The sequence below is a fragment of the Cherax quadricarinatus genome, unplaced genomic scaffold (assembly GCF_038502225.1).
Source record: "Cherax quadricarinatus isolate ZL_2023a unplaced genomic scaffold, ASM3850222v1 Contig32, whole genome shotgun sequence".
Classification (NCBI taxonomy): domain Eukaryota; kingdom Metazoa; phylum Arthropoda; class Malacostraca; order Decapoda; family Parastacidae; genus Cherax; species Cherax quadricarinatus.
The window spans coordinates 126,748-150,000 of NW_027195058.1; the positions used below are offsets into that span (position 1 = coordinate 126,748).

Consider the following 23,253-nt stretch of genomic DNA (forward strand, 5'->3'; position numbering starts at 1 on the left):
CATGTAGCGCTTTTTTCAATGATAAATTCTCAAGTTCTGGTGGAGAGTAATTAATGACATCCGCATCATATTTTTGTGGGGAAGCGCTAAACCCTAAACCCGTGTGGATCATACGTCGCCAGAGGAATGGGAAGCAACTATTTTAGTCATGGAAGTAGAGGAGTATCTCAAGCTCCTTGTATCAAAAGCCCTTTACCGGCATCAAGGCTTTCCTCTTAAAGGGAAATGTTCATATATTAAGCATGGGAAGCGCTAAACCCGTATTGGTCATACATCGCCTAGGAAATGAGAGGTATTATAATCATGGGGGGAGCGCTAAACCATTAGGATTATACTGCGCATGGGGGGGGGGGGAATGGAAGGTATTCAAACTCAATTCAGGGAACCGGAGCACAGATCTAATTCCTTAGATCAAGAGCCCCTCACCACCGTCAAGCATATGAGAGGTAATAATATCTAGTCTAAGGACATGAAGGATAGCTACAATTCTTTACATTAAAGCACTCTTTTAGTATATTTTAAAAGAGGGTATTATAATAAAGCGCTAAACCCGTAGGATTGTACAGCGCATGTGGGGAGGGATGGAAGCTATCAGGCTCAATTCATGGAACTGAAGCACAAATCCAATTCCCTGGATCAAGAACCCCTCACCAACGTCTAGAACCCCCTTTGAGGGGTTTAAAGAGGGAAGCACTAAACCCATAGAGGTCATACAGTGCCTGAGGAAACGGGAGGCCTTAAGTTAAGTGGTTCGATCCAACAAGATAATTCCAGTTCCTTGGATCACTGTATCATGAGGGAGCCCTAAACCCGTAGGGATTATGCAGCGCCTGTGGTGGAGGGGATGGAAGGCACTCAGGCTTAATTCAGGGAATTGGAGCACAGATCCAATTCCCTAGATCAAGAGCCCCTCACATCAAGGAACCTCCCTAGAGGTGTCCATGGATCAAGAACCTCACCAGCATCAAGGACCCTCTCTGGAAAGCATTCTTCACAATATATTCATTGGGAAGCGCTAAACTCTTAGGGGTCATACTGAGGAATTGAAGCAGTGATCCATTTCCTTATATCACTAGCCCTTCACCATTCACAAGACTCAGTTTAGCCTCACCCTCTACCAGTCTACCCACACACAAGGAAGTACATTACAAGGGTTTGCATATAATGCTCATGAAATTATGTTTAGGAAGTGCTAAACCCCTATGTAGGGGTCACACAGATTCACAAAATGCTCTCGACCTGTGCATGGCACAAAGGGACGCAGGGCAGAGGGGTTCACACAGAGCCTGGGAAATCTTGAGGCAGTGAAATACGATCCAAGGAAGAGAGGGGTAAAGTCCAATTCCTTGGATCAATAATACCCCCCCCCCCCCCACCAGCATCCTGGCACTTCTTTTGATGGGTTCTCAATTTCAATTACAGAATTTTCCCAAAAATAGGGATTAAAGTAAACTCAGCATATATACACAAATACAACCCTCGGGTACATATATCGTAGCACATTTATGCACACTAACAGCACCTTTCAAGGCAGGTGAAATTGATGACTTAGAAAATGTAGAGAACCTTCAGGGCGCGCATAACTGCGATAAACCACCTAAATTACTGGGAACGCTTGAAGTTCCTAAACCTAGAACGCAGGAGGGAGAGATACAGGATTATATACATCTGGAAAATCCTAGAGGGACTAGTGTCAAATTTGCACATGAAAATCACTCCCTAAGAAAGAAAGACTCGGCAGACGATGCAACATCCCCTCAATGAAAAGCAGGGGTGCAACTAGCATAAGAGACAACAATAAGTATCAGGGGCCCAAGACTGTTCAACTGTCTCCCAGCATACATCAGGCTGTCTTCAAGCAGGCACTGGATAGGTACCTGAAGTTAGTACCTCACCAGCCGGGCTGTGGGTCGTACGTTGGATTACGTGCAGCAAACAGTAACAGCCTGGTTGATCAGGCCCTGATCCACCAGGTAAAACCACAAGGGTCATACACTACCTGGAAAATGTGAAGCAATCAGATTCAGTGCAAGAAAAATAATCATAACTAAGTACTAAGCCCAAAAGGGTCATACAGCGCTGAATCTAAGAAAAAGGTAGCTCCCATTGTTTGGATCAAGAACCCTCAGTGGCCAAATGCGCCTCGAAGAGTATTTATGCTTAAATTCAGGTAAGAATTATCTTTCAAATATTACATTTACGCATAATAAATAGGAGTAAGCGCTAAACCCCCCCATCCCAAGATGTCATACAGCACCTGTAAGAAGGGAAGTGTATGGGTAGCAAACTGGTTCGATCCAAGAATATTGAAATTAGGTCCAATTTCTTGTACCAAAGCCAGTTACAGTTGTCGATGAACTTCCCTTTAAGTAACATTTAAGCAATTTTAAATTATACCTGATTATTATAATCATAACCAAGCGTTTAACCCAAAAGGGTCAACATGTATGTATAAATTCCAATTATAACCGACATAGTCATGATTAAATTCCAATTATAGCTTATCTTTCCAGTATTAACCTAGCTAAACAAAGGATGAAATAACAGACAGAAATAATGGAGATTGTTGTTTATTACACCAAAAAAAGCATTATATGATCCTTTATAATATCTTAACTGACAACAATCATAAATTAATAATCTGAAATCAAGGAGCTACTAACCAGACAACTTGAAAATAATTTTTGTAAAGAGCTTTTGTAAATGCTCGAGCAGTAACGGTAAAAGGTTCTTAATTACTGTACTACAAAATGTATTAAATTATTAATTCATGAATATAGTCTTAACACACGCTTAAGAAAATATATTGTAACCCTACACTATCAAACGTTCAAAAACTTTTTTTTTTTTTTTTGGTGGCCTTTTAATAAAGCCTTAGCATCACTGAATGACACTGAGGCTTTTTTTTTTTACAAATGATAGATTTGAATTAACATTTGCCACTAAATATTCAAACTTAGTTTAAAATACATATTACCACAATGTAAAAGACTGAAAAACAATGCTGTTTGATTATAATAAGTTGGTTATTTAGCATGTAATAATATCGGCAGAACCATATGATTTACAAAGTCCTTTACAGGGTAATAAATATCTTGAGAACTCATGAAATGTAACTAATCCTTTACAGAGTCCAGCAAAAACTGAGTTAATCCATTACAGGGTAGTAACAAATGAGAACGCATAAGAATTAAATGAATCATAGGTTAATTATCCTATGACAACACAAAATATTGAAGGCAGGAAACCCTCTCTATTGACAGGCGAGGCAACTGCCATGATAAACTGCTTACAACATTCCATGTAACTATTTTTAAAAAAAATTAAGACAGTTTCAATGCTGAATGACGTCATATTAACAATTAAATTTTATTTAATTAAAAATGTTGTTACTAAGCAAAATATGTGTGAAATGCTTTTAATACCTTAAAGTCCATAGTCAATTGCTAAGTGACATTCAGACATTGAAACATGACCAGAATAATCTATTTTAACATAGAACTGACAATGTTTGGGAAAAAAAGCAAAAGCAAAGCGCAGTTTTTCAATCAATGTTGAAAGTAAGGTCCACCAACAAAAAGCTTGTAGACACAAAAAAGATAAAAGATAAGTATTTACAATAAACTGAAATTTAACCCTAATTCAATGGCAAAAAAAGGTTCTCTTCCAAAATTCTTTCACTTATGCCATCAGATACAATTTTGATAACTTTTCCCTCATATAAAACAACTCTAACAGAAATCATAATTTTTTACTTTTTGTCTGTCGATGCATGCCTCTCAATTATTCTCAAAACACACACGACTTTACCTGACGGCAATCTTACTTAACATTTAATTTGATCCTATTCTTCTAACTTGAGACTAGTAAAAGGACAGAACTCTTCTAATATGTGCAATTCATGTATCTATTTTGAATAAGTCTAGCAACAATACTGATATCTAAACTTTTTTAAGACAAAAACTGGAAACTAGTCTGGAAAATATTTTTATCCATCCAGAACCACTATCAAGGTGAAAAACAACTCTTCCATTTTCAATTCTTGGGTTAGTTTCAAATTATTACTATACATGCATTTAGAACTAGGCGGATGTTATCAAAGATTCCATATTTGTAAAATACAATGTTTCCCTTACATACATAATTATACTCAATTCACTGTTATTTAATACCAACCATATATTAAATAACACATATACTTAACAGGTTAATGTACTTTCCATTAAGTGTAGCAATATTAGCACAAGCTAAAACTTGCAACAATCTTTCAACATTACTTGACAGAAGAACACATCCGAGGAGTGAAGCATCAAGTCTTGCCATGAAGTGTAGCAATTGGGTCCGTTTCACAAATTAGCAATATACAAAGCCCCAGCTATAAAATCTGCATCAAAAAAGGGTACTTCACGAGAAAGTCAAACAAAGCACGTTGCTGAACAAATCATACAAAATACAATTTTTCAGATGCAGATATTAAACTATAATACAATGGGCCTCAGTGTATGCCTACTTTTAATGAAGAAATTTCCTTTGCTTAACACACATTAACTAAGTAACTTAAGCTTCCATTTCTAAACATAGGAAGCAGTATACAAATTTTTTTATTTATATGGAATGGCACTTAGCTATATTGAATAACTGGAGTAACAAGTCACTTCAGTCATAAACTGGCACCAAGCCACAAGGAATAACTGGAGCAACAAAACTCACTCCAGCCATAAACTGGCACCTAGCCACAAGGAATAACTGGAGCAACAAAAATCACTCCAGCCATAAACTGGCACCTAGCCACAAGGAATAACTGCAGCAACAAAAGTCACTCCAGCCATAAACTGGCACCTAGCCACAAGGAAGAACTAGAGTAACCAAAGTCACTCCAACCATAAACTGGCACCTAGCCACAAGGAATAACTGGAGCAACAAAAGTCACCCCAGCCATAAACTGGCACCTAGCCACAAGGAATAACTGCAGCAACAAAACTCACTCCAGCCATAAACTGGCACCTAGCCACAAGGAAGAACTGGAGCAACAAGTCACTCCAGCCATAAACTGGCACCTAGCCACAAGGAAAAACTGGAGCAACAAGTCACTCCAGCCATAAACTGGCACCAAGCCACAAGGAATAACTGGAGCAACAAAACTCACTCCAGCCATAAACTGGCACCTAGCCACAAGGAATAACTGGAGCAACAAAACTCACTCCAGCCATAAACTGGCACCAAGCCACAAGGAATAACTGGAGCAACAAAACTCACTCCAGCCATAAACTGGCACCTAGCCACAAGGAATAACTGGAGCAACAAAACTCACTCCAGCCATAAACTGGCACCTAGCCACAAGGAATAACTGGAGCAACAAAAGTCACCCCAGCCATAAACTGGCACCTAGCCACAAGGAATAACTGGAGCAACAAGTCACTCCAGCCATAAACTGGGACCTAGCCACAAGGAAGAACTGGAGTAACCAAAGTCCCTCCAGCCATAAACTGGCACCTAGCCACAAGGAATAACTGGAGCAACAAAAATCACTCCAGCCATAAACTGGCACCTAGCCACAAGGAATAACTGGAGCAACAAAACTCACTCCAGCCATAAACTGGCACCAAGCCACAAGGAATAACTGGAGCAACAAAACTCACTCCAGCCATAAACTGGCACCTAGCCACAAGGAATAACTGGAGCAACAAAACTCTCTCCAGCCATAAACTGGCACCTAGCCACAAGGAATAACTGGAGCAACAAAAGTCACCCCAGCCATAAACTGGCACCTAGCCACAAGGAATAACTGGAGCAACAAGTCACTCCAGCCATAAACTGGGACCTAGCCACAAGGAAGAACTGGAGTAACCAAAGTCCCTCCAGCCATAAACTGGCACTTAGCCACAAGGAATAACTGCAGCAACAAAAGTCACCCCAGCCATAAACTGGCACCTAGCCACAAGGAATAACTGGAGCAACAAAAGTCACTCCAGCCATAAACTGGCACCTAGCCACAAGGAATAACTGGAGCAACAAGTCACTCCAGTCATAAACTGGCACCTAGCCACAAGGAAGAACTGGAGTAACCAAAGTCACTCCAGCCATAAACTGGCACTTAGCCACAAGGAATAACTGCAGCAACAAAAGTCACCCCAGCCATAAACTGGCACCTAGCCACAAGGAAGAACTGGAGCAAGAAGTCACTCCAGCCATAAACTGGCACCTAGCCACAACGAAGAACTGGAGCAACAAGTCACTCCATCCATAAACTGGCACCTAGCCACAAGGAAGAACTGGAGCAACAAAAGTCACTCCAGCCATAAACTGGCACCTAGCCACAAGGAATAACTGCAGCAACAAAAGTCACCCCAGCCATAAACTGGCACCTAGCCACAAGGAAGAACTGGAGTAACCAAAGTCACTCTAGCCATAAACTGGCACCTAGCCACAAGGAAGAACTGGAGCAACAAGTCACTCCAGCCATAAACTGGCACCTAGCCACAAGGAAGAACTGGAGTAACCAAAAGTCACTCCAGCCATAAACTGGCACTTAGCCACAAGGAATAACTGCAGCAACAAAAGCCACCCCAGCCATAAACTGGCACCTAGCCACAAGGAAGAACTGGAGCAACAAGTCACCCCAGCCATAAACTGGCACCTAGCCACAAGGCAGAAATGGAGCAACAAGTCACTCCAACCATAAACTGGCATCTAGCCACAAGGAATAACTGGAGTAACCAAAGTCACCCCAGCCATAAACTGGCACCTAGCCACAAGGAAGAACTGGAGCAACAAAATTCACTCCAGCCATAAACTGGTACCTAGCCACAAGGAAGAACTGGAGCAACAAACGTCACCCTAACCATAAACTGGCACCTAGCCACAAGGAAGAACTGGAGCAACAAAAGTCACCCCAGCCATAAACTGGCACCTAGCCACAAGGAAGAACTGGAGCAACAAAATTCACTCCAGCCATAAACTGGCACCTAGCCACAAGGAATAACTGGAGCAACAAGTCACTCCAGCCATAAACTGGCACCTAGCCACAAAGAAGAACTGGAGTAACCGAAGTCACCCCAGCCATAAACTGGCACCTAGCCACAAGGAAGAACTGGAGCAACAAGTCACCCCAGCCATAAACTGGCACCTAGCCACAAGGCAGAAATGGAGCAACAAGTCACTCCAACCATAAGCTGGCATCTAGCCACAAGGAATAACTGGAGTAACCAAAGTCACCCCAGCCATAAACTGGCACCTAGCCACAAGGAAGAACTGGAGCAACAAAATTCACTCCAGCCATAAACTGGTACCTAGCCACAAGGAAGAACTGGAGCAACAAACGTCACCCTAACCATAAACTGGCACCTAGCCACAAGGAAGAACTGGAGCAACAAAAGTCACCCCAGCCATAAACTGGCACCTAGCCACAAGGAAGAACTGGAGCAACAAAATTCACTCCAGCCATAAACTGGCACCTAGCCACAAGGAATAACTGGAGCAACAAGTCACTCCAGCCATAAACTGGCACCTAGCCACAATGAAGAACTGGAGTAACCAAAGTCACTCCAGCCATAAACTGGCACTTAGCCACAAGGAATAACTGCAGCAACAAAAGTCACCCCAGCCATAAACTGGCACCTAGCCACAAGGAAGAACTGGAGCAACAAAAGTCACCCCAGCCATAAACTGGCACCTAGCCACAAGGAAGAACTGGAGCAACAAAATTCACTCCAGCCATAAACTGGCACCTAGCCACAAGGAATAACTGGAGCAACAAAAGTCACCCCAGCCATAAACTGGCACCTAGCCACAAGGAAGAACTGGAGCAACAAGTCACTCCAGCCATAAACTGGCATCTAGCCACAAGGAATAACTGGAGGAACAAAAGTCACCCCAGCCATAAACTGGCACCTAGCCACAGCGAAGAACTGGAGCAACAAAAGTCACTCCAGCCATAAACTGGCATCTAGCCACAAGGAATAACTGGAGGAACAAAAGTCACTCCAGCCATAAACTGGCACCTAGCCACAACGAAGAACTGGAGCAACAAAAGTCACTCCAGCCATAAACTGGCATCTAGCCACAAGGAATAACTGGAGGAACAAAAGTCACTCCAGCCATAAACTGGCACCTAGCCACAAGGAATAACTGGAGGAACAAGTCATTCCAGCCATAAACTGGCACCTAGCCACATGGAAGAACTAAGTAACAAAAATTACAATTCGGAGAAAAAAAAAATTCACTTCAGATAAACTGGCACTGAATCAAAACGTAGAATTATGACATTATTTAACATGAACTATCAAAACTATTTCAAAACTGGCATTCAGATTAGTGCACTTCAACCTAAGTTTTTGTTTAATTTTTCTTTAACTATATATGGTGCAGTTTCTCAATGACCAGATAAGACCTCTCACAATCTAATCTTTTTTCTACAAAATTACTTTGTGTAATTCTGTATGTAGGTACAATAGTTCTAAACTATATGCCAAAATAATTTAAAAATATATAAAAATTAATTTTGCTTATAAACCGGCAAAGGAATGTTTGTAACATTTAAAACAAATGGAACTAATAATTTGAGGTTATGTGATTTAAGTTAAAGCAATTGCACCTATTGATATAATATGCAACACTTCCTCAAAGTAAACAGTACCAACAGTAGTACTTGATAAGTGTGAAAATAAGAGGCTGTTATAGAAAGGACAACATTTTTATTTAAAGCGAGTTCACACTACCTATCTTAGGGCAATAATCTTACACGAGTAGTCATGACTGAATTCAGCTAATACTAGTATCTGTAAAGAGGAGACAAAAGGAACTAATCAGTGCTCTGACCATCCTATTATAGTTAAACTACAGGAGATTAAACATTCAATTAAGATTTTGCCTTGTGTTGCATTTTGAACATTGCAACTGTGAGAGGGTTAACTGGAAGTGTGTAATTAGGTCTGCATTTGATAGAAACATTGAGTTGCAAAATTAAACATTGAGTTACAAAATTAAAGTCACTAAATTATTCCTGGAGTAATAATTTAGTCACTAATTGAGAGCTGATTGGTTCTTTATTTGCAAATTGTATTACACTTATAAATCACAGCGACTGTCTCCCACCACGATAAGAGTAACCGAAAAAAGAAGAAACCCCTAACTTTATAGTTAAGGCATTTTTCCCTACATTAACTAGTGGAACAGTACTGTAAAAATCTGCACATCAATTACATATATAAATTGAGGAAATCTTCTTTTAAGCTCCAGAACAAGCATTCACTCAAAATTCTTCCACAGTAATACAGTACATACAAATACATTAGAACCAAACAGATCAAGTGTTACTCAATCATGCAAATCAACAGAACCTATCCCAATTTGCAGCTTTTATTTCCTTCTGGAGAAGTGCCGGCAAAGTAACACTAATAATGAGCAGTCATGTGCTAATAGAATGGCATTTTTATTTTGCCATGGTTAATTTGTCAAGTGCATCTTGTTGAGGTCACAAAACAGGCTCAGTCTATTTTTGTGCTGCTTGTTTTCAGATTTATCACATTATTAGTAGCAACTAATACTGAACATGAGCTCACTTTTTTAGCCATCCATGTTCAATTGCATTTATGTTTGCATGCAGCAATTAAATTTATGCCAAAGCAACTCAAAAATGTTGGGTACTTCTTGCTCTTGGGGTTTAGATAATTCATCCGTGTTATGATTCTGCCAGTAACGGAAGCAACACACACTTTTACAGGTTCCCTGCCTTCTAATCTTCCAGACTCAATGGCACTTGCATCTGAGTGCAACAGTTAGTTTATTATGCCCATGCGCCTAACAAGCAATGAAAGGCGCTTCTTGTTCCTGAAGAGATCATGGAACAGGGTCAACCTGTTTCGGAGCTCTTCATTTTCTTGACGTAGTTGATCACGTTCTTTAGTCAGTTTGGATAATTCCTCCTGTACTTGTGATGATGCACCAGTAGAAGTAGTAGCAATTTTACCGTCTTCTTCCATTTCCTGTGACACGCACTGAACCTTTGTGAGTGAAGGTCCACTCTCTTGTTCTAATCTTCCAGACTCAATGATGTGCTTTCTTTTGCGTGCACCTGCAGATTGTCCTCCACCATCAGGCTTCAGAGGTGTACAATTTGATATATTTGGACATGGTTCTTCAGTTGGTCTTGCTGCCTGTGCCACAGAGCTTTCCTGCTTGCTTGCAGAGGCATTCTTACTGATGGATTTTGCTGATGCTCTTTCCTCGGTTTGCTCATCAACCTGAGCTACAGCTCCTTGCTCTTCACTGTTAGGTCTGTTATTTTCTTCATTAGATTTTGCTGGCTTGAACAATGTAGTTATTGGGATGGCTGATGGGATTGTTGGCTGAACAGGTACTGCTCCAGCAACTGTTGAAGAGCGAGCAAGGTCCCAGCAAATAGGCTTTGCAGCTTTGTCTGCTCCACTTCCTGGGACACGAACAAAGGAACGCATAGGATCTCCAATTTCATATGGAGCAACCATTTTAGCAAAATCTTTACGAACACTGCAACTAGTCGAGTTAATTGATCTGGGAGGAAACTTTGGCTTAGCTCATGTATGCCTTCACACGTTGAAAGAAGCAAAGGTGCTTGGGAGTTGATTGACTAACTCAATGCGGTCACAACCCGCACCAAGAGAGTTACTCAACTAAACTGGATTAAATTTCTGCTTGGACAGCCCTTGGGTGCCTTCACCCGTTGAAAGGAACAGCAGTGCTAGGGAGGGAGTTGATTCACCAACCCAATGCGGTCACAACCCGCACCAAGAGAGTTACTCAACTAAACTGGGATTAAATTTCTGCTTGGACAGCCCTTGGGTGCTTTCACCCGTTAAAGGAACAGCAGTGCTAGGGAGGGAGTTGATTCACCAACCCAATGCGGTCACAACCCGCACCAGGAGAGTTACTCAACTAAACTTGAAGGAAATTTCTGCTTGGACAGCTCTTGGGTGCCTTCACCCGTTGAAATCTGCCGCAGTGCTTGGGAGGAGTTGATTCACTAACCTAATGCAGTCACAACCCACTCCAGGAGTTACTCAACTACTCAGTACACTGGGAGTAAATGGCTGCTCGGAGAGCAGATCGTAGCCAGCACTTTGCTGAATGCAGTAGGTTGTAGGTACTAACTTCTTTCCAGGATACAAATCTGAACCTGCAATAAAAACAGTATTAATTAATATGTACATTAAAATGAAATTCTGAAAGAAAATCAATATTACATACCATATCACACATTAGGGCAATTAATACAAAGGTATATGGTCTCTCATCCCAGTATCTAAGACAATTTAAGAAATTAAAATATCAAATCTTTTCTTTCTTTACATCCCCACTAAACCCTCCCACTTTTGTGCAAAATAAAATAATATATCATAATTCTCTTACACGTTACCCTCCCTCCCTTCAACAACCATCTTGTCTTTTTAAAGTGCCCATGTTATATCTCTCTCTGTTTTGGTACAACAACCATCTCCCACTAAAGTAGGGTGACCCAAAAAAGATTAACAATTTCACCATCACTCATTAAATTAGTGTCTTGCCAGGTCTGATACCTTCCGAACTGCAACATCTCCACCCCTCCTTCATTGTAGGTGATGTTGCAGTTTGGAAGGCCATCTCTATTGTGATGTCATCCTGCTACTCAAGATAAACATTTCATTTGGTTACAGTTTTGTTACAAGTACAATTTGATATAAAGGTACATTTGGTTGAAAGTCACTTATTATACAAAGCATTTCAGGTGAACTAATCCTAAAACTTGGATACTAAAGTACTAATTCTAATCCTAGAATATTATTTTAGGCACTGGATATCAGTACATCATGAGTAACTCATCCCGATCATAAGTATAATGAGACAGGTTATATGTGAAAGACTGGACAGTTTTAAATGATCAAAATGGAGTTACACCAGATCAATGTGATGCTTTTTATGGAGTATTTGAATTAAACTGGTGACAACAAGGCATGAGCATTTACAATCATTATATAGTGGATATATTTAAGTAATATTAAAACCATGGACAAATAGGGAACTGCCATTTTCAGGCAAAGAGCTCCATATTTTAGGGCCTTTTACTGGCATGGGGTTACTGAACAGGTAGAGTTCTACATGTGGTATATATCTGAAGAGATATTTGTTTCTTGTAATGTTCATGTGTTCTGTTGCAGTTATCCAGAGTGTTTGCATTGAGTGACCTATATACATAGCATGTACAGTATAAAGTAAATATTTTGAATATTAAGCAAATTTAAACTTCAAATAGGGGAGGGGTACATTGATGCAACCTGAATGTAATTATTCTTTGGGTGCTCCATGGCCTGGTAATTAAAACTCTTTCTTCCACAGCAAGTGAGGGTAGAAACCTTGGGCATGTTTCTCTACACCGGTTGTTTATGTTCCCAATCAGTAAAATGGGAACCTGAGTGTTAGTAGACTGGTGTGGGTAGCATCCTGGGATAAAACTGACAAACTAGCTTTATACATGTACTTGTAGTAAATAAATATTATATTAAGAGCTGATTTCTGCTGAGTAACAACAGGTTTCAAGTGATTAGCTTTCGCTCTCCAGGAGCTTTATCAAGCCATTACAAACAATACATGGACACAGAGGGTATATAAAGGCTCAGAGTGAGGTAAATACTAGTGAGGTACCATTTCGATGTTCACTAGTGGTAGTAGTAGTAGTAGTAGTGACAAAAGTAATACAATATGGTAGAGCAATTAATTCGTACATGAGTAAAAGGATATAAAAGCTATTACTTGGGTAACATAAAAATAGGTTGGACAAATATAAACTGGAATGAGGCAGCTTGTTTCAGTGTTCACTCTCTGTGCTTTGTGTAGTATAACAGGAGAGACTATGTGATGGCAGGGTTTACTGTTTTCAGGAGGATTCTTGCTAAGACTTTGGAGATGGTGAAGCTGCCGTTGTTTTGTTTAATTGTATTCGAAACAGCGATCAGTGCTGATTCGAGGCACTTGCGTCTGCGGAAATTAGTTTCTTTGATCACTAATTGGGCGGCTCTGAATTTCATGAGATGATTGGTGGAATTTCGGTGTTGTACACAGGCGTTGTTCAGGTTATCGTTCCTACATGCGTAAATGTGTTCATTGAGGCGGGTGTCGAGGTTTCTGGCTGTTTCACCTACGTAAATCTTGTCACAGCCTCCACAGGGTATAGTGTAAACTCCTGCATTGACTGGTTCGTGGTGCTTGGATTTTGTCCTGGTTAAATCCTTTATTGAAGTGCTAGAAGCGATGGCGACTCTGGTGTTAGCTTGTGAAAGCGCTTTTGAGACGTTCAGTGCAACCTGACTGTTGGGAAGAATTATAACTTTGCTGGGAGTGGTGTTGATGCGTGGAGAATTTATGATCTGAAGAGCTCTTTTCTTGCAGTCTTTGATGAAAAAAGAAGGAAAATGTAACTCTGTGAATGTTTGGTGAATGTATGTACACTCCTCGTCAAGAAACTCAGAACTACAAATTCGGTATGCTCTTAGGAAAAACCCGATGATGATGCCTCTTTTGGTCTTGGTATCTTGACTGGAATAGAAGTGTGTGAGATCATTTTTATTGGTGGGTTTCCGATAAACTTGAAATCTTAGGTTGTTGTCTACTTTGTGAATGAGGACGTCGAGGAAAGGTAGCTTGTCATTGGACTCTTCTTCTAGTGTAAACTGGATCGCCGGTTCAACTGCGTTGAGCCTTGCCTGAAGATCCCGTACATCAAAACGTTTTGGAGTCATTACGAGGACATCGTCCACGTAACGTAACCAAGTGACGCTTGAAGGGATGATGTTGGCGAAGTGTTCGGACTCTAGGTGTTCCATGTATAAGTTGGCTAGGACGGCACTTATGGGGGACCCCATTCCCATGCCATAGGTTTGTTTGTAGAGCTTGTTATTGAAAGAAAAACAGTTGAAATTAACACAGAGTTCAATTAAGTCAACAAAATCTCCGGGAGGTAGAGGAAGATTAAGGTCCTGATTGACTTTACGTCGTAGAACCTCGATGGCTTTTTTGGTAGGTACTTTTGTGAAGAGGGAAGTCACATCCAAACTGCTTAGTTTGGAAGTGACTTCCCTCTTCACAAAAGTACCTACCAAAAAAGCCATCGAGGTTCTACGACGTAAAGTCAATCAGGACCTTAATCTTCCTCTACCTCCCGGAGATTTTGTTGACTTAATTGAACTCTGTGTTAATTTCAACTGTTTTTCTTTCAATAACAAGCTCTACAAACAAACCTATGGCATGGGAATGGGGTCCCCCATAAGTGCCATCCTAGCCAACTTATATATGGAACACCTAGAGTCCGAACACTTCGCCAACATCATCCCTTCAAGCGTCACTTGGTTACGTTACGTGGACGATGTCCTCGTAATGACTCCAAAACGTTTTGATGTACGGGATCTTCAGGCAAGGCTCAACGCAGTTGAACCGGCGATCCAGTTTACACTAGAAGAAGAGTCCAATGACAAGCTACCTTTCCTCGACGTCCTCATTCACAAAGTAGACAACAACCTAAGATTTCAAGTTTATCGGAAACCCACCAATAAAAATGATCTCACACACTTCTATTCCAGTCAAGATACCAAGACCAAAAGAGGCATCATCATCGGGTTTTTCCTAAGAGCATACCGAATTTGTAGTCCTGAGTTTCTTGACGAGGAGTGTACATACATTCACCAAACATTCACAGAGTTACATTTTCCTTCTTTTTTCATCAAAGACTGCAAGAAAAGAGCTCTTCAGATCATAAATTCTCCACGCATCAACACCACTCCCAGCAAAGTTATAATTCTTCCCAACAGTCAGGTTGCACTGAACGTCTCAAAAGCGCTTTCACAAGCTAACACCAGAGTCGCCATCGCTTCTAGCACTTCAATAAAGGATTTAACCAGGACAAAATCCAAGCACCACGAACCAGTCAATGCAGGAGTTTACACTATACCCTGTGGAGGCTGTGACAAGATTTACGTAGGTGAAACAGCCAGAAACCTCGACACCCGCCTCAATGAACACATTTACGCATGTAGGAACGATAACCTGAACAACGCCTGTGTACAACACCGAAATTCCACCAATCATCTCATGAAATTCAGAGACGCCCAATTAGTGATCAAAGAAACTAATTTCCGCAGACGCAAGTGCCTCGAATCAGCACTGATCGCTGTTTCGAATACAATTAAACAAAACAACGGCAGCTTCACCATCTCCGAAGTCTTAGCAAGAATCCTCCTGAAAACAGTAAACCCTGCCATCACATAGTCTCTCCTGTTATACTACACAAAGCACAGAGAGTGAACACTGAAACAAGCTGCCTCATTCCAGTTTATATTTGTCCAACCTATTTTTATGTTACCCAAGTAATAGCTTTTATATCCTTTTACTCATGTACGAATTAATTGCTCTACCATATTGTATTACTTTTGTCACTACTACTACTACTACTACTACTACTACCACTAGTGAACATCGAAATGGTACCTCACTAGTATTCACCTCACTCTTGAGCCTTTATATACCCTCTGTGTCCATGTATTGTTTGTAATGGCTTGATAAAGCTCCTGGAGAGCGAAACGTTGCCACAATAAATGTCACATTAGTTGCACTTGTGTCCTTTTACTTTACATATTGTCGGTAATTCTACCAACTTTATTACAAGTGATTAGCTGTTGGTGATCCCCATGCAAATAACGTAAGTGAGGTAGGAATAGATTAGAATAGTACAAGGCAAGTAGGGATGGTTGAGATACTTAACAGGATGTCCAAGATACACAACAGTATATTTAAAAGAATGCCACACTTTTTTTTTTTTTTTTTTTTTTTTTTTTTTTTTTTTTAGAAATGTTCTGGGTGTGCAGTGATTTTTAGTTTGGTGTCCAGGTGTAGTCCCAAGAATTTACCCTTGTCCTGCCTTTTGATTGATGCATTGTTTGAGTTCATATGAAATTTTTTAGCTGTTCTTAAACATTATGTACAAGGTCTTATCAACAGAGTGGAAGTTTGATAAATGCAATCGAAGTAGATTTTTTCAAAAAGACGAGATACTTAAGATGGTAAATCAGTCAGACTTTGACAACTGCCAGTGGTCCAAGTTGGACCAAAACATCTTAAGTTTCCCCTCTCTTAAGTGCATACTTTTTTAAATAAAATAATTACTAGTTTACAAAAACTGTACATAAATTATGCTTTTCTGTGCCTTCTATGGTGACACATCTTCTCAGAATTCAATGTGCTGGGTGATGATGAATGTTATAAATTGTAGGGCCTTGCTTTACAGCATTTCACTAGTACAATGGTTTTCAATTATCCCGTCTTCATTTATTCAGACTTTCTACAATAAATACATTTACCAACAGTGGCCCATGGCCTGGTGGCAAAAGCTCTTGCTTCACATGGTGAGTGTCCGGGTTCGACTCCCGGCAAGGGTAGAAACACTGGGCGTGTTTCCTTACATTGGATGTCCTACATCCATTGCTCACTTAACATATTATAGTGTAAATATATATAATAAATATATCAGTGTAAATTTATGCATTTGAAGTTGAAAAAAGGCTGTTTCATTTTACAGTAGTAGCCCAGAACCTAACCTGCTGTATAAGTGGGGCCTGCCTGTACCTCAAAGACCTAGAACCAAATCATCAAATGAAGCCAATGACCTTGTATCATAAAATACAAGTTGCAAATGCCCACAAGTACATGCACACACACCAGCCTAACCCTTGATACAATTATTTTTTTGTTTATTATATTTTAGTGCTACCCAACCTCAGTGATATCTAATAAATTGCATATGTAGTCCAATTATATTACCTTGCATTAAATCTTCGTGCATTTAAATACCAATAAAGTGCATGCTCTGCACTTTAAAAATTGTATTCCTTGTACTTCTCTGTATCATGTTCAAATTAATAAATAAATAAATAAATATATTAAAGAAGGTCTCAACTGTAGAAATAATTCCAGGAGGTTGTATGTGAGGGTGATTAGTGTTTGTCCCGTAGTTTGATCCTAGGTACTTGTGGAAACATTAGGTGATGTTTCCTTAAGACACCTGTTGTCCCTGTTCACCTAGCAGTAAAATATGTACCTGGGGTGTCAGTTGACTCGTGTGGATCGCCTCCTGGGGACAAAATTGACCTAATTTGTCCAAAATGCTCTGCATAACAAGGGTCTAGGTCTTTATACCTTGTACATGCACTTGTAAAAATAATTATTTATTATTTGCAATCATTCATTTCAATATAAACCCTCTTGGGATACAACTGTTTAATAAATCCCAATTTGTAGTGTTGTCCCCCAAAAAGGAATATGCTTATTTACTGAGAAGTGCTAAGCTTGGGGAATAGAATGTAAACAGGTCTTATTCAAGGAATGGGAAGATAATCATGATCCAAGGTATTTGAACTAAGTCAAATAAATCTATTTTTAACTACATTACACACATTTTACAATGGTCTTGTGTGTAAAGTTATAATGGACACAATGTACATTATGTAGATCCAACCCAGAATAACCCAGTAGAGTTCTTCAAGGCTCCATAAAATTATTAAACACTACGTGTATCCCATATCTCATTTGCATTAATTGTTAGCGCACTCAGCTCACACACTGTGGTCTGGGGGTCGATCCCCGGTACAGCTGGAAACACTAGAACGTGTTTCCTTAAGATGCCTCCTGTCCTATCTGTAAAATAGGTACCTGGGTGTTAGTCGACTGGTATGGGTCGCATCTTGTGACAAAATTGACCTAATCTGCCTGAAATGCTCTGCATAACAAGGGGGCTTTCTATATAGTATGTCTTATGTCAGCAAGGCCTGTATAACCTTGTACATGTGCTTGTAAAAATGAAGATTATCATTAACCATTCTTGTAACACTTGTATAACTTATCAAATAAAATACACTGGTCATTATGTACATTTTCCCCAAGACAGAAATCATAGCACTTTATAAAAAACCATGTTATTTATTACACAGAAAAAGTTCTTTGTTGTGGAAATTAATTAAGTGATAAATGATATTCTTATTTTGCCTAAACAAATTTTTTTAAGCAGGGTTATGTAATGGGGTGTTATATTTTAAACAGGAAAGAAGCTTTATTTTGATAAGTAAGCTTAATAACATAACCCAATGCAACCTAACCTAGACCAATGGAAATAAGTCACTCAGTCTGACTTTTTTGGGTTATCCTAGGTTCTCTACACATATGCTGCTATATATGATAATTCTATGTAACTGTATTTGTGTATACCTGAATAAACTTACTTACTTACTTACCAGCTGTAAAACTGTTTACAGAAAGGTCCTTTTCTGTAAATACACTCAGAGCCTGGCCCATGGCCGGGTTCAGTAGTTAAACTTGTGAAACTCGTCATAGGTATATTATATCCAATGAACAGCACATTTAGTATCGGAGAGTTCATATAAAAATAAAACAGTACTCAAGTACATTTTGATAAAAAAAAAATATTTATTTAATTACCAAATTATGAGGAGAAAAAGGAGTGGGTTGTGGTGTGACGTCATCACTGCTGCTATATACAGAAACTTGAATTCATAAAAATGGATTATGAGGTTTTTTAAATACTGCCAGTGGTATTACTTTATCTTTTTTCTAGAAATTATTTGTGGTATTAAACAGCTTGCTACATACATTCGTCAGGAAGCGCTAATCAGTTTACAGACACAGGTACACAAATACAATTATCATACATAGTGCAAATTACCTAGGATAACCCAAAAATGTCAGTGACCTATTTTGGGGGTTATCCTCAGTAATTTACATTATGCATGATAATTGTATTTACGTGTACCTGTGCCTAAATAAACTTAATAAAGTACAATCTAATGGGAGGATATAAGGCATAAAGGATATTGTTATTATAATCACTGTCTGACTTTTTTGGGTTATCCTAGGTTCTCTACACATATGCTGCTATGTATGATAATTCTATGTAACTGTATTTGTGTATACCTGAATAAATTCACTTACTTACTTACTTACTAAAAAGATGCGCTAAGCTACAAGGGCTATACAGCAGGCATAAAGGATAGCTGTAATTCCTTGGACATAAGTCTTCACCTCCACTTTCCATCCGCTTATAATCATGTGCCACTATATTCCTTCATTAAATAATCAATTTCTATTAGCTGGCCCCATTTTATAATGGTAAGTGGACAAATACGTTCATTTTTCCCAAAGTGATGACGTACGTCCACACGTCGTAACCTGGGAAGCTTCCAGCTGTACCAGCCACTCCTACCACCCAACACAACCTTTATACAAACTTTCCAACATTCCCACTACTTCCGACGCTTTAACACACTGGCCGTAACATTCCGGAGAGTCAGAAGTTGCAGTCCCTTCATTATCTCGCTAAATACGACTAAATATTAAATGAGCAACACAATCTCCGTGTCATCAACCCGCGTCCTGTTCAGCACCGCCATTTACTGAACTCTCATTCAACACAAGTATTATTTTAAGCCTTGGATGTGCTCCAACGTATTCCTTAATTCACTTCAAAAGTAATTTTGGCTATGAAATAAGCCTAGAGGTGCTAACCTGAGAGAAAATGCGACAAAACACTGTCGCTACCTCCTACTCCACCGTGTTACAGGACGAGTATGGCTGATCCTGTGACACAGTTACCAGAGCTGAGTAACACCTCACCATGCCATACACACAAATAATCTTATGTACTAACAAAATATCTTATTACTGGTAAATTCCTTCATTTCAACAGCTATATCTGAATTTAACTGATATACCTGAGTCACATGTGTATGGTGCTTTAATAAATTAGGTCTTTTTTTCTGGAAATACCCCAGATAATGCAATACCAATCGCAATTTAGACTTTCCAAATAATATCGTTAATACATTAATGTATCGTATTTTAATACATTTCACTAGAAAAGTGGATTTTTAGTGCTATTATAGTATTATTAACCTTAACCTAAGTTATGTTTGCATAGTTTTTCTTTTGTTTTAAAAATAAATTTTAATCATTTAATACTAATTAATGCCTATAATAATTATATTTTTTTAGTGCAAACATAGTTAAAATTCGAAACAGCCGTCTGTAAACAAAAATTAAGTCTGAAAATATCTTGCGAGTATTAAGTTTAAGGTCGAACACAGATGTGGCACCACTGCGGCAAGACTCACACGTCCAGTACACGACCAGTGATAATGATTTGTACAAGTATATATATGTGAAACATCAAATATATTTCCATGAGTACATCGTTTTAGGAAGATAACCTATGTGAACATGTGTAGTTTCCAGTAAAATGGTTAATAATCAATTGCTATTATTATTGAGGTCTCAATAAATTACTCTCAATATGGGTATATAAGAGGTCTAGAATTTTGTTACGTAGTGCCATTTTTGCCAATTTTTATATTTAGGTAGCACCACTAATCTCATAGGAAGGAAGGGGGGTGGTACAGAGCCTGGGAAATGAAAGTTAATTAGTGGCATAAGCTGGTAGGTGATTTGGACCTGCCTCACATGGGCCAGTAGGCCTGCTTCAGTTTTCCTTCTTTCTTATGTTCTTGAGTTCAATTCTTTAGATCAAGAGCCTCTCATCAACATCAAATTCGTTTTTGCCCAGGATATGACTTCCAAGAGGTCTTGAATTCTCAATATGTTACTGGACGCTACCCACAACAATTGTCTAACACTAGGATGCCCCAGTTACTGCTAGTAGGAGCAACAGGAATGCCAGGAGACTTGTATCTGCCTAACATGGACCAGTAGGCCTGCTGCAGTGCTCCTTTATTGTGTTCTTGTACTAAGTTTCACCGGCCAAAGTTTCGAACCCGGGACCTCCTGGTTGTGAGCCGAACGGTCTCAGCAGTAAGCTATACGTGTCACTGCACCCTACTCGGCTCATGTCAAAGCCCAGCCCCATCTAAGGGATACTATCACCCCCAGGATGCCACCCACAACAATCTACTAATACCCAGTTACCTACTTACTGCTAGGTGAACAGAGACAGCAAGTTTCAAGGAAATATGCAGAACTTTGGTCAGCAACCAACCTGCCATCCCACCCATATATTTCATCTAGCAACATCAGGGTGAGAATTATTTTATAAGTGAGATGTTAGTTTTTTAAGGTCTGAGGATCAAGGATGATGATTATATTTAATTATATCAAATTGATTCTTTAAATGATTTACGTAAGTATTTCTTTTAATATACGTATGTTATACCGACTGCATTACTCAGGCAGACGAGATGGTGACCAAGTGATAATTAAATGGTGAACCTAGGATAACTAACGTTATTCCTAGTTTTAATTCCCAAATAGGAACTAGGGTCAATTCTCAATTCAAATATGTATTGATAAGTGATGTAAACCTCTGGAGATACTCCAGGTACACACTCCTCGATGCTTATACACACACACACACACACACACACACAGAAGCATCACCGGACATCATAGCTCTCACAGAAACCAAGCTTACAGGTATGATAACAGATGCCATCTTTCCAACGGGATACCAAATCCTGAGGAAAGACAGAGGGAACAGGGGGGGTGGAGGAGTGGCGTTGCTGATCAAAAATCGCTGGAATTTTGATGAGCTGGAGAGAGGAGATAGCGGAGAAGAAAGTGATTACATAGTGGGAACACTTCACTCTGGAGGTCCCAAGGTGCTAATAGCAGTGATGTATAACCCACCACAGAACAGCAGGAGGCCAAGGCAAGAGTACGACGAGAGCAATAGAGCGATGGTTGACACACTGGCTAGAGTGGCCAGAAGAGCTCATGCATGCAGGGCAAAGCTCCTGATCATGGGTGACTTTAACCACAAGGAGATCGATTGGGAGAACTTGGACCCACATGGGGGCCAAGATACATGGAGGGCTAGGATGATGGAGGTGGTACTGGAGAACTTCATGTACCAACACGTAAGGGACACTACAAGAGAGAGAGGAGAGGATGAACCAGGAAGGCTGGACTTAGTATTCACCTTCAGTAGTGCAGATATCGAGGACATCACATATGAAAGACCCCTTGGGGCCAGTGACCATGTGGTTTTAAGCTTCGAATACACAGTAGAGCTACAAGTGGAGGGAGAAGCAGGAAGGCCAGGACGAATGAAGCCAAACTACAAGAAAGGGGACTACACAGGAATGAGGAACTACCTGAATGGGGTTCAGTGGGACAGAGAACTGGCAGGGAAGCCAGTTAATGAGATGATGGAATATGTAGCAACAAAATGCAAGGAGGCTGAGGAGAGGTTTGTACCCAAGGGTAACAGGAGTAATGAAAAAGCCAGGATGAGCCCATGGTTTACCCAAAGGTGCAGGGAGGCAAAAACCAAGTGTGCTAGGGAATGGAAGAAATATAGAAGGCAAAGGACCCAGGAGAATAAGGAGAACAGTCGTAGAGCCAGAAACGAATATGCACAGATAAGAAGGGAGGCCCAAAGACAATATGAAAATGACATAGCAGCAAAAGCCAAATCTGACCCGAAACTGTTGTACAGCCACATCAGGAGGAAAACAACAGTCAAGGACCAGGTAATCAGGCTAAGGAAGGAAGGAGGAGAGACAACAGGAAATGACCGTGAAGTATGTGAAGAACTCAACAAGAGATTCAAAGAAGTGTTCACAGAGGAGACAGAAGGGACTCCAGAAAGACGGAGAGGTGGGGCACACCACCAAGTGCTGGACACAGTGCACACAACCGAGGAAGAAGTGAAGAGGCTTCTGAGTGAGCTAGATACCTCAAAGGCAATGGGGCCAGATAACATCTCCCCATGGGTATTGAGAGAGGGAGCAGAGGCGCTATGTGTACCCCTAACAACAATATTCAATACATCTATCGAAACAGGGAGATTGCCTGAGGCATAGAAGACAGCAAATGTAGTCCCAATCTTTAAAAAAGGAGACAGACATGAAGCATTAAACTACAGACCAGTGTCACTGACATGTATAGTATGCAAAATCATGGAGAAGATTATCAGGAGAAGAGTGGTGGAACACCTAGAAAGGAATGATCTCATCAACAGCAGCCAGCATGGTTTCAGGGACGGGAAATCCTGTGTCACAAACCTACTGGAGTTCTATGACATGGTGACAGCAGTAAGACAAGAGAGAGAGGGGTGGGTGGATTGCATTTTCTTGGACTGCAAGAAGGCGTTTGACACAGTTCCACACAAGAGATTGGTGCAAAAACTGGAGGACCAAGCAGGGATAACAGGGAAGGCACTACAATGGATCAGGG

The 23,253-nt window shown here is 40.1% G+C and overlaps 1 protein-coding gene across 5 annotated transcripts in view; it reads right to left on the minus strand.

Annotated features, from left to right (window-relative positions):
• Positions 1-2,554: 2,554 nt before the first annotated feature.
• LOC128693566 (uncharacterized) overlaps positions 2,555-23,253 on the minus strand; it is a 38,592-nt gene continuing 17,893 nt past the window's right edge. Inside the window, exons 1-3 of one of the 5 annotated variants that reach the window (XR_011391031.1) lie at positions 19,573-19,703; positions 8,111-11,152; positions 2,555-7,835 (exon numbers count right to left, since the gene is read on the minus strand). Coding sequence is in view for 4 of the 5 variants with exons in the window: in XM_053783344.2 (XP_053639319.1) it covers positions 9,777-10,484 (708 nt within the window). In the remaining variant the exon portion in view is untranslated. Of the gene's footprint in view, positions 11,153-19,003; positions 19,704-23,253 lie in introns of those variants that run through there. The other 4 variants (XM_053783344.2, XM_053783346.2, XM_070079870.1 and 1 more) reach the window with 4 other exon arrangements.